Genomic DNA, 13,366 nt, shown 5'->3' on the forward strand with positions numbered 1-13,366 from the left:
CGACGTCGTCATCCTTGAATCCTCCTTCACTGGGTGAGGAGCTCCTCCCACTAAACATCACAGTGTTACACTGCGACTTCACGGTAGCTGGATGCTAACAGCATCATACCCACAGCCACACCTCAGCACATCGCCAACGCTCGCCTGTCATGAAACACAAGCTTCATTAAGTTAGCCTGACAGAAATAAATGACTTATTCATGTTCGGTGCAGTCAGCTGAGTAGGCCGTCCTCTGTGTCAATGACTTGTGCTGATTTGCCATTCCAGGGATCCACATTACAACATCCCACCCATGGAGCCCGAGAAGCTGGAGAACTTCAAGACAGTGAAGGAAATCACTGGTAGGTCTACAGCCTGAGAGCAATGGGAGTCACACTAACTGAATCTGTAGTTCGTTGCCCTCTGATTCATGGAGTTGTTAAAGTTTTGAAGATTGCAGCAACAACCAGTGTTTGTGTCGTCCAGGTTACCTGATGATTCAGTTCTGGCCCAAGAATCTGACATCTCTGTCTGTGTTTGAGAACCTGGAGATCATCAGAGGAAGAACGACATTCTCGTGAGTCTCACTGTCCAGAAATACCAGAAATATGTGAAATATGTGGGTTTTCTTTCCAAACTGATAACAGTTTACACCGAGGTTATAAAGGAACTATGACAACTAAACCTCTGAGCTATTCTGGGCCCATAAATCTGCTTGCATAATGGGTGGTTTCTTTTGCACTCTGACAAATGGAAGTGTAGCTCAACACTGGTTTCATATGTAGATATTTGGTCTGTGTTTCGTTTGACTTCAGACTTTACTCAGTATCAGTGTCAGCATGACATGATTTGGTAAGCGGAAGAAGGTTGGTGGATGGATGTTGGATGGATGGATGGTTGTTGGACCAGCAAGAGTGCTGATGGTGGCTCTGTATTGTTTATGTACCCCCCTCTTATGGACTCTTGCTCTTCAGGAAACACAGTTTGGCCGTGGTGAACTTGAAGCACCTGCGGTGGCTGGGTTTGCGCTCTCTGAAGGAGGTCAGTGCCGGAGTAGTGACAGTGAAGAATAACCCCGAGTTATGTTATGTTTGGAAAGACCAGTGGGCCCACCTATTCAGATCAACCGACCAGACCATTAGCTTGTTGAACAACAGTCCCCCTGATGTGTGTGGTGAGTCAAGAGTTCACGTTCAGCACAGCTATTGAATGAACGAATGTCTGAGAAATAAGACAATATTCTTGTCTCTGCGACACAGAGAGGAACAATCAAACCTGTGACACGGAGTGTACAGATTTAGGCTGCTGGGGTCCAGGGCCCACCATGTGTTTGTCCTGCCGGCAATTCAACCGCAAGGGCCGCTGTGTGGTGTTGTGCAACCTGCTGCAAGGGTGAGTTATAGACTTTAAACATTAGTGAAGCAGTTGCTGTGTCTCTGTGAAGCCTTTTGTCAGGCTTCAAAACAGGCTTTCTGCTGTCCGTTTATATTCAGCCAGAAGCTGAATAAAGTAATCAGCTAAGATTAGCTAGCTTGATTAGCTAGCTCAACCATAAACTTTGTAGATACACAGACATGTATACGTGCTGAAAATATTTTAGGTTCTACATATATTTTTATTTAATACTAAATTTACAGAATCACTACACCCAACACTCAGAGAACGGAGGTTACAGGCATAACCCCAAGCTAACCTGGTGCTGCTGCTAAATTTGGCTGCTACCTTAGCTGCTACCTAGTCTCTCAATATTCACACTCTACACAATTAATGTCACAAACACAGATGATACACAAACATCTAAAATCAAATAAACTTGTTCTACAGCACACACACATCCAGGTAAAAGTCGTCATTGTCCCTGCAGTCACTACACTCCCAACATAAATACCAGTAATTCAGATGAGTGCAGGTTGCTCAGAAACAAATAAAAAAAGCTGAATTTCACTCATCAAAACTGGAGGAAATACTTGAAAATAGCTGCACAACAAGTCACCCCTGAACAGTTGTTTAGAAGGTTAGTTAATTATGAATTAATTCATTGTAACATGTGAGTCTGTGGGGCTGGACCCCCTGCTGGATACAGCCTTAAGTGGCTATTGGAGGAAATCCATAATTTCCATCAGTGCAGAAAACCGAGCTCTTGTTCCCCCGGTGAGCTTCTGCACACTGACTCTGGATCTTTCTCTGTGTCCTCCTGCAGGGAACCCAGAGAGGTGGAGGTAAATGGCAGCTGTGTCCAGTGTCACCCAGAGTGTCTGCTGCAAACCGGGTCGCTGACCTGCTCCGGACCGGTCAGTGCAGCTTCTACTGCTATTGTTGCCATTGTTGCTAGGAGGAGTGTACAGTATGAAATAGCATCGGACAGTCAAAGCATACAAGCAACTGTAACAGCTGCTGATTTTTCTAATTAATACTTCGTACTCTTCTTCAAGTCATGTCTGAACCTGAAAGTTCAAACTTTTTAAGGTTTTTCAAAGCAGATCTTTAAGATTTTGTGTATTAAAAACATATTTTTAGTTCTTTTTGAGATTTATATCAAAAATTAAGGTAAAAAGGGCATGATCAGTAGATGTTAAATTAATCCTGCAGAAAAATACAGGAGCAAGCGTGTTAACAACGGGACAGGAAACATGAGGAATCTGTAGATTTCGCTTTGAGAATGAAACATTTTTTGGCACATTTTGTTTTTCTGTAAATATTTTGGTCCTTGTACAAAGACAAAAATCATAAATCGTGGTTTAGAAAATGAACATCCCCATCATCATCCCCACCTGCAGGGCCCTGACAAGTGTTCCCAGTGTGCCCATGTTAAAGATGGCCCCCACTGCGTGCCACACTGCCCTCATGGTGTGCAGGGAGAGGGAGGCAAGTTGGTCTGGAAATACGCCGACAGAATGGGCCAGTGCCAGTCCTGCCACCAGAACTGCAGCGAGGGGTGAGGCGCATGCTGCTGAATCCCCGCTGAGGGTGTCGGCAGAGCAGCTGATATTAAACAGAGCGTCTAACATTGGATTTAAGATGTTTTGTGTCTGTGCGTCTGCAGGTGTTCTGGTCCTGGATTGTCTGGATGCAATGGGTAAAAATATATCTTTGGTTGTATCTTAACTGAAATCAACACAGAAAAGATGATGCCAAATAAACTTTTGCATTTCAACAATATATATATATGGGGCGTCTGTCTCTCATTCTCTCTCTCCGGCTGCTACTTCAATCATGAAACTGATCAATGATCAGCTGATCGTCTCTCTTCTTTGCTTTTGGCCCACTTTGCACCAGAAAGAGGAAACCAGCGGCTGAACAACAGCAGCACGTTTAAGCTTGATAAGCTGTTGTTAGAATGTATTTAATATTACTTTCTACTCGAAGATCTTTTTCTACGTAGCTGACGGCTGTAACTGTGCAGGGGCGGAGCTAGCAAAGTTTAGCCAGGGGGGCCGAGAGGGCATGAACAGGGAAAAGGGGGCACAAAGACATACTTTTCTTTCTTATTCTCATTTAAAATGTCGAGCTTTTAATAAATAATTATCTGAATCTTACAACCAAAGTTTTCATGTGATGTAAAATGTATAGAAGTCCATTACTGTATATAGTAACTGTTAAGTCTAATATACCCTAGTAAGCTGTAGTACTTTTTCCTTTGGGAACCATCTGTGCAGTCTGCAGTTCTGTTGAAGAAAGATGTTGAATCTATTTAATTATTGTAGAAAAATAATTGATTTCTGTGCATTTTTTACACGCACATTAAATTAAAGTTGATTACGTCGATTAATCATGATGAGGTGGGGGGTGGTTCCCTTTTTTATTTTGCTGGGAGTTTGCAACCCCATTAGTTTGGTTATTTAATATTTCTGCTAAGTACTCTTTAAAATACCAGAATAGGGAGGATGGAGCAGGTTTAAGTTTATTAGATTGATCAGTTTTGCTGAACTATGAAATATTTTGGGTGCAGTGTATTTTTTTGCATACAGGTATAGCAGAATATTTTTTTACTTGAGTATGAACTTATACAAAATGCAGAAAGATATTTAAAAAAAAGTTTTACTGATTATAAAATGCACTGTATCAGATTTATATCAGTATCGGCCGATATTCAAATTTATGATATCGGTATAGGGAATAAAAAAGTGGTATCGTGCCATCTCCAGTTTGAACAGGACTCTATGACTCTGCATGCTGTCAGCATCATTTAACGCTCTCTCTTCACAGCTCTCTTGCACACTCTACACTGGCGGCCAGTGTGATTGGAGGGCTCCTGCTTCTCGTCATTGTGTCGCTGATCATCTTTGTGTTGCTACGACGAATGCAAATTAAGAGGAAGCGAACTGTACGCCGCCTGCTGCAGGAGAGAGAGGTGAAGACTCAGCTTTTCATTCTGCATTTAAAACGTGATCGATAGTAAAATGAATGCATTAATGATGAACCTGGGTTTGATTTGGTTGGTAGCTCTAAAATATGAACTGAAGTCTCTCTACATATGATGCTATTGGATGACTTTTGTCATTTAGCTGGTGGAGCCACTGACCCCCAGTGGTCAGGCACCTAACCAGGCACTGCTGAGGATCCTGAAGGAGACCGACTTTAAGAAGGTCAGGGTGCTCGGCTCCGGCGCCTTTGGGACGGTGTACAAGGTAAATATGTTTGATACAAGAGAATGATCCCCTCATGGTGGTACTTTAAATGTTTAGTCATGTGAGTGCAGCAGAGGAAATGCTGCTGTCATCCAACACTTGAGACTTGAACGCACCACAGCCCAGTCGCACTCCTGCTAGTTGGACAGAATAAAGTGTTTGTTTGTTTAGGGTTTGTGGATCCCTGAAGGCGAGAATGTGAAGATCCCAGTAGCCATCAAAGTTCTCAGAGAGGCCACGTCACCAAAAGCCAACCAAGAAGTCCTGGATGTAAGACTCCTCTGTGTGCTTCTTCTTTTTCCTGCTATACAAACACATTGTTAGTGACTGTTAAGTATTTTGTGTCTTGAATTTTAAGTCGCTCCACCAAATATCTTCTTACATTTAAGTGGTTTAAAAAAAGTTGGATCTTAATCTTGAGCTGATTAAAGGGCGCACTGAAGTTAAAAATGCTCCACAGCTGCATCTGTAGCTCAGACTTTCCCGTGGATGTTTCTCAGTAACACTGCTGTCTGTGTAGGAAGCGTATGTGATGGCGAGTGTGGATCACCCTCATGTGTGCCGCCTGCTGGGAATCTGCCTGACATCATCAGTCCAGCTGGTTACTCAGCTGATGCCGTACGGCTGCTTGCTGGACTATGTCCGGCACCACAGGGATAGCATTGGGGCGCAGTGGCTGCTCAACTGGTGTGTCCAGATTGCTAAGGTGAGTAAATGAGGTCAGCAAGACCTCCTCTAAGGAGAAACTCTCCTGCCTGAGGCGCCAGCTCAGTGTGCAGCTCTCTTTAAGCCTGCTGAGGCCCATTAATGCAAACACAAGAAACCGTGTGCTAATCTGTTTAGTCCGTTTTAAGTCTGATTTGGATTTTTAAGTGCTGGGAAAATCACAAGGTACAAGGTCAGAGGCTCACAGTGAAACCTGATGAGAGCAGTCTCCATTCATAAAGTGTGCTGATGGGATCGTGGGTGCTGAATATGGAGCTGATGGCAGGGGAAAAACGGGAAAACCTCAGAGATAGTTCATGGATGCAGTGAAGGAGGACGTGCAAAAAGCTGGTGTGACAGATGAGGATGCTGGGAGAGGGGGAGATGGGGGCAGATGAGCTGCTCTGGCGCCCCCTAAAGGCAGCAGCCTGAAGAAGTTAAACAAAAACAAACAATTTACACAGATGAGTTACAGTCATTTACACATTTTTGTATGAGGCTGTAAACATGTTTATTTCTGCTGTAACTTTTGACATTTTTACACGTGGATCTGTGGACACTGAACGATTGTTGGAGTCAGCATCACCTGCAGTTTCTGGACTTCATTTCTTTTGCAGAGATACTGGTGCTGCAGCCCAGCCAGTTATCACACAGCTGGTTTTACTCATACTGAAAACTTGTGTGCATGCATGACGTTTGTGTGCAGGGGATGAACTACCTGGAGGAGCGTCACCTGGTGCATCGTGACCTGGCTGCAAGGAACGTCCTTTTGAAGAGTCCTAACCACGTCAAGATCACCGACTTCGGCCTTGCCAAGCTTCTGACGGCAGATGAGAAGGAATATCACGCTGATGGAGGAAAGGTGTGTTTTCATGTGGATGGCACTCGGAGACGAGCTGATTTCTATCAGGACAAAACCACAAAAGACTAAATCAGACAGGATGTTGATGTTGTTAAAATGTTCCTCACCTGTCTGTGTGTGTTTGTCTTCCTCTGTTTAACGCAGGTTCCCATTAAGTGGATGGCATTAGAGTCGATCCTCCAGTGGACTTACACCCATCAGAGTGATGTCTGGAGTTATGGTGGGTCAATCTGTGGCTCTCTAGCCTGCACAAGGCCCACTGGGTACTTGTTTCACTACACCTGAAAAAGTTATTTTCTTACTGTGACATAAAAAGACAGCTGTTCTATCACAGCTGGGATAGGCTCCACCCACGACACTGAATTTGATAAGTGGAAGCATAAAGTATCATGAGGTAGCCCTCCATAAAGAATCGTCTGCTTTATTGTCTATTTTACTTCGAATGGAAACATTAAAATTGAAACCATTAACATGCTGTTGTCTTGTGTATGACCTGACACAAGAGGTCGACCATAAACTCCTAAAATGCTCTCTGATGTCATAGATCCAGTGAGCATTAGAGTGATCTTCTCATAGATTTCAGTCTGACAGGACTGCCCCCTCCTGGGCATTTGAAAGAAAAACGGTTCAGGTTCAAGATGCTTACTTACTGATTCACCGTTCGGACCCCAGAACATATTTCTGTCTTTTATATACATGCAAATAAAAATGATCATTATCATTAAAATTCTCATCAGGAACAAACCCTCCTTGAACTCATGTTGTTTACTTCATCGTGTCTGTTGTTGTGTGACGGAGGTTTTACCGAGCACTGAGTCTGCTCTAACAGTCGATGGTCTGCAGGTGTGACGGTGTGGGAGATCATGACGTTCGGCTCCAAGCCATACGACGGCATCCCGGCCAGCGAGATCGCCACGGTGCTGGGGAGAGGCGAGCGGCTGCCTCAGCCCCCCATCTGCACCATCGATGTCTACATGATCATGGTCAAATGTAAGACGAGACGCAGGTGGTGCTGGTAGAAAAATTGCGCCTTGATGGGAACATGAAACTTTTAAATAGTTATGGCGCTTTTTCACAAAAAACTCATCATGTCTCCAAATCGGGCGTCTGTTTGTCTTACAATGGCTCCAGGCTACGGTCTAAATTTCATGAAGTCAGACAAAAAAATTCTACATCAAGTACTAAAAGTTCTTTGGTATGACGAACACGAATATAGCCTGGAGCAGCTCAGCTGTACAGAAGACTGAAAATCATCCACTTTGCTTCTGCAGGCTGGATGATCGACCCGTCCAGTCGGCCCAGGTTCAAAGAGCTGATGGTGGAGTTCTCCAAGATGGCCAGCGACCCGTCCAGATACCTGGTCATACAGGTAAACCAGGGATTTCATGTCATTTACTTGTATAATAACACTTATAAAAAGATTTTCTTCACTGAGGGTTGGTAATATGGAGATCCTTTACCGTCTGACTGTCCAGATATTTTCTACATGTAATAATATTAATATTGTCTTATTTCTCAGACATTTGTTCATTCAAAAGCTGTGCTGAACGTGAACTCTTGACTCACCACACACATCAGGGGGACTGTTGTTAAACAAGCTAATGGTCTGATCGGTCGAATATTTGTGACATTTGTGAGAAATCATTTACGCTCATAGGACTCAGTGTTTCTGTATGGAGCTAAATCACTTGGTCAGCAATCAGTTCTATTATTAACAATCCAAAAATATTTACATTTTAACCTTAACAATAATCTACTTTTATAGTAATCAAAAAACTACAGGAATAAACCAAAACCTTCTTACTGAAAATGAAAGAAGGAAGCTGACACTTAACTTATTAATTAGGCTAATTAGGTTAACTGATTAGAAAAAGATAAAGCATTTCTACTTCTAATGATCACATTTAACTCAGTTTTTCCTGTTTTGAAAATGAAGATATTAGAAAAATAAAACAATTTTGTTTTCATATGGAAAACCGTCCATCGTCTTTTCTTTTTGTTTCCTCTTGAATGCGCTGGCATATGATGAATTAAAGTATGATACAATTAATTTTTTTAAATGTAAAGAACCAAATTCTGATCACAGTACGGGGTGCACGTGGAGAATATGTCACGATCTGGATCATTCAGACACAAAACAGGAATAAATTTAACCCAGGAGAAAAAGTATTTTAGAAATATCTACAGCTGAGATTTTTTTTATGAAACCACATGAACATAGTTGAATTATTAGACCCGACAAACATCATATCATCAGTTCATCTCTTTACTTCCTGTTTATTAGAGAATTAAGCAGTTTGGGATCAACGTGTGTTCTAACTCATACTCACACGGTGAATATAGATGAGTAAACTGTTAAAATGAAATAATATTAGTATTTATTAACTGCACAGAACTAACAGGGAATGTAAAGTTTCGGTGTGTAGAAAGAAGCGGTTCAAAAGAAACACGAGAAAATGATTTCAAACAAACTTCCAATAAATGCAAAGCTGTTTCTCTTTGGTTTCAATCCAGAAGATGATCATTATAATAAAAATGAACGAGCAATAATGATCGTCTTTAAAGAAAAAAACTACATTAATTATTTTTGTCAGGGGGACCTGCCAAGTCCGTCAGACAGCAGGTTTTACTCTCGTCTGCTGAGCACCGACGACACCGAGGACGTTATTGACCCGGACGAATACCTGCTGCCCTACAGAGGCATGGGTAACCATAAGGACCGGCCCATGGTATGGACACACACACCTATTGTAGTCTAATCTAGTCTAAAGACACATTGTTACATGTCTATATGTTTTATCAAACATTTTAGTAAGTGTTACATGAAAAAACATTGTGCTTAAGAAAGTGTTCGGCGCCCCCTGGTGACCCAAGTAAATGTAAACCGTCTACTTCCACTCGCCATAAGTGGCCAGAAGTACAGCTATTTATTTCCTCTGTGTTTCATTCTAATGAACGTGCTTTGATGAAACAGAGGTGTTTCATTGATTCTCTTCGTTCGTGTCAGAATGGTCATCCGGCCGGAGAGAACAGCCTCGCCCTGCGGTACATCACCGATCCCACTGACAGCGCACTGGAAAAGGACTTCATCGACCACGGTATCCATCATCAAACATAACTCAGACCAGTGACAAATAATTAGGAGATGTAAATCAATTAATAGCCAGACAGCAAACTGTCTTCATGACAGAAAATTAATTAATACCTAAACAGCATTTTCCTGCTCTGTCTTCCAGAGTACATGAACCAGAGTGTGAGTGAGACCAGCCAGAGCAGCCGGCTCTCCAAGGTTTTAAACCCTAATTATGAGGACCTGAGCCTGGGCTGGGGCCCACTTCCCCACCCGCTGGAGGATCTGAACACCTCCCAAGTGCCCTATGGACCTGAATACCTGAACGCGTCCTTCAAACTGCGCCCTCTGGTGACCAGTCACAGCCTTGATAATCCAGACTACCAGGCTGACTTCCTGCCTCAGACCATTAAAGATGCAACGTTAGCGGAGAACCATCTGTTCCTCCCAGCAGCAGAGAACCTCGAGTATCTGGGTGTGGGCGGCGCTCTACATGCTCCTGTCCGCTAGGGGACAGCAGCACTCGGGCTGTCAGACTGAAGCTGTGCTCTACTTTCATTCAAGCTGCCCACAGGAATTAATTGTTTTACAGTCAGTTCTTCAGGAAACACTGACTTGAGCAGAGGCAGCACTTCATCCAGACCGACAGCCTCAGACTCACAATTGATGTTTGCAAGTTTGCTTGACTGGTAGGACCAAAGGACTTGGTTTAAGCTCTGCAGCTCCTGAACGAGTTTCTTTAACAGTCTCAGTCTGACTAAAACCTTCTGTTTGACTTGAAATACTCTGAATGAACTTTTATTGTATAAAGTGTATAAAGTTATGAATTCTTTGCTTTACTTGACAAGAATGAGCCAAATCATGATTTCCTGTTAACCACTACTGCTCGTGTCTGTGTATCACTGTTGATAGTGTAAATTTATGGAAGTTGAGAGGCTGTCTGCAGGTACTGAACCTTTGTCAGCTTTTCCTTTTCAAGAGAACAAATAGTTTTCATATTTATAGAAACGATGATGATCGGGACTTTAATGTGTTAGAGGAACATGGATGATGAAGATGTGCCCAACAACGAACAATAAAGAGCATCTGACCAGAGTGGGAGCAGTTTGGAGTGAGTCTCGAGCGTCCAGACAGAAAAACTTTTCAATCTATCAAATTTAGATCCAACTTTTACAGCTCACAGTGCTGAACGGGTTGTTTTTAGTTTGAATATTCCAAAAAATCAACCCAAGTTTTATCGACAATGCTGAGTTATTGTCATTGTTGTGGTGCATCGGTTACTGAGGGCCCCTCATAGATGATGGCTTGACGTTCGAGTCCCTGTTTGGCTGGAGCCTCTCTGTGACATAGGTGTAAACTGGCTGTAGTGGTGGAAAGCATAAAGTACTACATGAATGTGTCTTGTAGCGTAGAAGGCTTTGAGTTAAAAAAACAACTGCTGCTTTTTAAGGCAGTAGTGTTTAGAATTAATCAGCTAATTTCTCTGTGCTTGAACTCATTTGGAGACATATCATGTAAATTATGACCTTTGACAGCCTTCAGCCTCCATAGAGAACCACACTGAATGTCTGTATATGTGATGTGACTCGGTTTGGCTTTAACTGTGGTTAGATGTGAACTCGGGTGTGAATTCAGTTTTCTTTAGCTGACCTGCTAACAGGTTACATTCACTGTTTTCTTGTTTGACACTGAATGAAGTTAAATATCTGCAGGATATTTATCTAAGGTTTATTTAGAGCAAAATTCCACAAATGTCAGCACCAATCTTTTAGAGTTCGTAGGTGGAAAACGTGGGAATGCTCAGTGTGGTCTCAGAATAAGGTGTTGCCTCAGGTGGGAGGTGTTTTGTAGTGTAAGGTTGAGACCTTAATACAAAGAGATGATATAAATATATTCCTGCCCTCACCTATGGGCATAAACTGTGGGTATCACAATAATAAGGGAGTCGAGCTCAGCCTAATGTGGGTGTTAGTTTCCCCAACATCTGCCAGAGTCTCCTGAAGTCCAAGTGACTTATGGATCTGAGTGGATATCCTCATGCCTGCCAGCTCTGTGACTGTGCACACATGTTGTGTTGTGTCCATCTCTAAGTTTCAGAGTATGTTCACCACTTAAGAGATAAAATAACAACCTGAGCAGCTACTACTCCATAATGGAAGGATCCAGACGTGCTTGTGTCATCTGACTGTTTATACCCAGGAAGCAGTGGGGAGTCTCTTGGCTGGATTAGGAATATAACATTATTCCTGTGGAAGAGCTGGAAGTGGTGGAAATGGAGAGGAAGGTCTGGGCATGTCTGCTGAGACTGCTGCCCCAACATCTGGATGCTGACAAGCAGTGGAAAGTGGATGGATGGAGGAATGTAACCATGATGAATATGATGGATGGACAGGAAAGACTCTGAGAAAACTTCAAACTAAAAGATCATAAGAAGAGAACAGAAACCAAACCATTCATGTACATGTTGCTTCTATGTGATTAACCTCACTGCTATTTCAGCCAATATTGAGTGAGTGGTGTTCTTTGCCTCTCGCAGATCAGGGTTCACTGAGTAAACATTGCTGGGTTTTCATAAAAAATGTAAACTAAAACTTTATTTAATACATCGGAAAGACCTACATGTAAAATATGAGCTTTTCGTGACATTGATTTTAGTTTTTGATCATTTATGGAGTGTGATGACAGCTGCCATGTTGTGTCTCCACTCTAACAGTCACTCGATTATCAGTTATATTATTTTCACTTCAGAGACACTGGCACATGTCCCTGCATGAACCATGTAAATGATCCGGCTGATGAATGGGGACCTTGTCTCTGTTGTGTTCTGTGCTGGTTTGTTGTGGATTCTGTGACCCCCTCTGAGTCCAGAGCAAGCTTTTCCTCCATCATCCAGGGGTGGAGTCATGATTCCCGCCCTTCATCATCCTCATTAAACACAGGTAGTTAAGGACCAGCTCAAGCATCCAGTCTAAACCTGATAGTCTGCTCCTGCTAATGCTTTTGTCTCCCTGTTCCCAGCATCACCTCCCCTACCTGAGGAGGGAGTTACTCACCTTTACAGCTTACCTGCTTCCTCAGAGCTGGTCCTCTTCCTTCTGGAACACACTTCCTTTGTATCCTGGTCTTCAGGGATCCTCTCCCTGTGAGTAAAAAGAAACAGTGGCAGAAGGATTCTCTCCTGCAATGATCAAACCTTATTTGAGTAGCTTTGTTGTGAGAAATAAAAGCCTTGTGACTGTGAATGCCGTGTCTGTCATTTTGCCTTGTCCTGAGTGGCCCGCACCTCTTCAATGGCTTCCTGAGTGAAGACATCACAGCTTCCACAGGGTGAGAGGCAGGTACATCCTGGACAGGTCGTCACTCTGATGCAGGGCTAACCATTCACAGCTATGGGCAAGAACCACCAGTGAACCTAACCCCACCAACTGCATGCGTTTGGAAAATAATTATTTTGTGTTATCAGTCATCCTGAAAGAAAGTTTAAAGTCGAATCTCTAACCATCCCCTGAATCCATCCTGGCAGCTCGTTCCACATGAGCGGTGTCTGAAAGCTCTAAAACGTCTAATAACTACAAGTAAGTTGGCAGTGTGAGAAAGAAGAGCTCTAATGGGTGATATGGTACTATAAGTTTGACACCTAGGGTCTCAAAATAATGAGACACTGAAGAACATGTGGACACTCGCTCAAAGTAGGCCCATGATAATGATCAGCAAGATGAAATTAGCTAATACTAAAATATTCAACACTGCTACAATCTAACTGTAAAAACAATGGATATTTACAATAAAGGATGTTTGAGCAAAAAGAAAACTTGAGTGAAACTGGATCTGTGCTGTCATATGTATTCATCAAAGAATCTCCATCCATCCATCTTCATCCGCTTTATCCGGGGCCGGGTCGCTGGGGCAGCAGCCTAAGCAGAGAGGCCCAGACCTCCCTCTCCCCAGCCACCTCCTCCAGCTTATCCGGGGGAACACCAAGGCGTTCCCAGGCCAGCCGAGAGATATAATCTCTCCAGCGTGTCCTGGGTCTGCCCCGGGGCCTCCTCCTGGTGGGACATGCCCGGAACACCTCACCCAGGAGGCGCCCAGGGGGCATCCTTGTCAGATGCCCGAACCAC

At 43.1% G+C, this 13,366-nt stretch overlaps 1 protein-coding gene across 1 annotated transcript in view; it reads left to right on the top strand.

Moving 5' to 3' along the window:
- Positions 1 to 12,487, top strand: part of LOC147321555 (melanoma receptor tyrosine-protein kinase-like) — a 42,071-nt gene extending 29,584 nt beyond the window's left edge. The window contains exons 9-28 of the mRNA XM_086305480.1: positions 1 to 33; positions 269 to 342; positions 467 to 557; positions 955 to 1,154; positions 1,240 to 1,372; positions 2,181 to 2,271; positions 2,758 to 2,915; positions 3,024 to 3,056; positions 4,187 to 4,331; positions 4,486 to 4,608; positions 4,780 to 4,878; positions 5,129 to 5,314; positions 6,020 to 6,175; positions 6,320 to 6,395; positions 7,019 to 7,165; positions 7,447 to 7,544; positions 8,770 to 8,904; positions 9,183 to 9,273; positions 9,412 to 12,184; positions 12,264 to 12,487. The exon at positions 1 to 33 is cut by the window's left edge and continues 94 nt beyond it. Coding sequence (XP_086161606.1) covers positions 1 to 33; positions 269 to 342; positions 467 to 557; positions 955 to 1,154; positions 1,240 to 1,372; positions 2,181 to 2,271; positions 2,758 to 2,915; positions 3,024 to 3,056; positions 4,187 to 4,331; positions 4,486 to 4,608; positions 4,780 to 4,878; positions 5,129 to 5,314; positions 6,020 to 6,175; positions 6,320 to 6,395; positions 7,019 to 7,165; positions 7,447 to 7,544; positions 8,770 to 8,904; positions 9,183 to 9,273; positions 9,412 to 9,755 — 2,413 coding nt within the window. The 3' untranslated portion in view covers positions 9,756 to 12,184; positions 12,264 to 12,487. The remainder of the gene's footprint in view (positions 34 to 268; positions 343 to 466; positions 558 to 954; positions 1,155 to 1,239; positions 1,373 to 2,180; positions 2,272 to 2,757; positions 2,916 to 3,023; positions 3,057 to 4,186; positions 4,332 to 4,485; positions 4,609 to 4,779; positions 4,879 to 5,128; positions 5,315 to 6,019; positions 6,176 to 6,319; positions 6,396 to 7,018; positions 7,166 to 7,446; positions 7,545 to 8,769; positions 8,905 to 9,182; positions 9,274 to 9,411; positions 12,185 to 12,263) is intronic.
- Positions 12,488 to 13,366: the final 879 nt, after the last annotated feature.

This window comes from Aulonocara sp. 'chitande type north' Nkhata Bay, linkage group LG9, assembly GCF_057382095.1.
Source record: "Aulonocara sp. 'chitande type north' Nkhata Bay isolate Kocher_YH1m ecotype deep benthic linkage group LG9, A_spYH_male_GT1.1, whole genome shotgun sequence".
In the NCBI taxonomy this organism is placed as follows: Eukaryota; Metazoa; Chordata; class Actinopteri; order Cichliformes; family Cichlidae; genus Aulonocara; species Aulonocara sp. 'chitande type north' Nkhata Bay.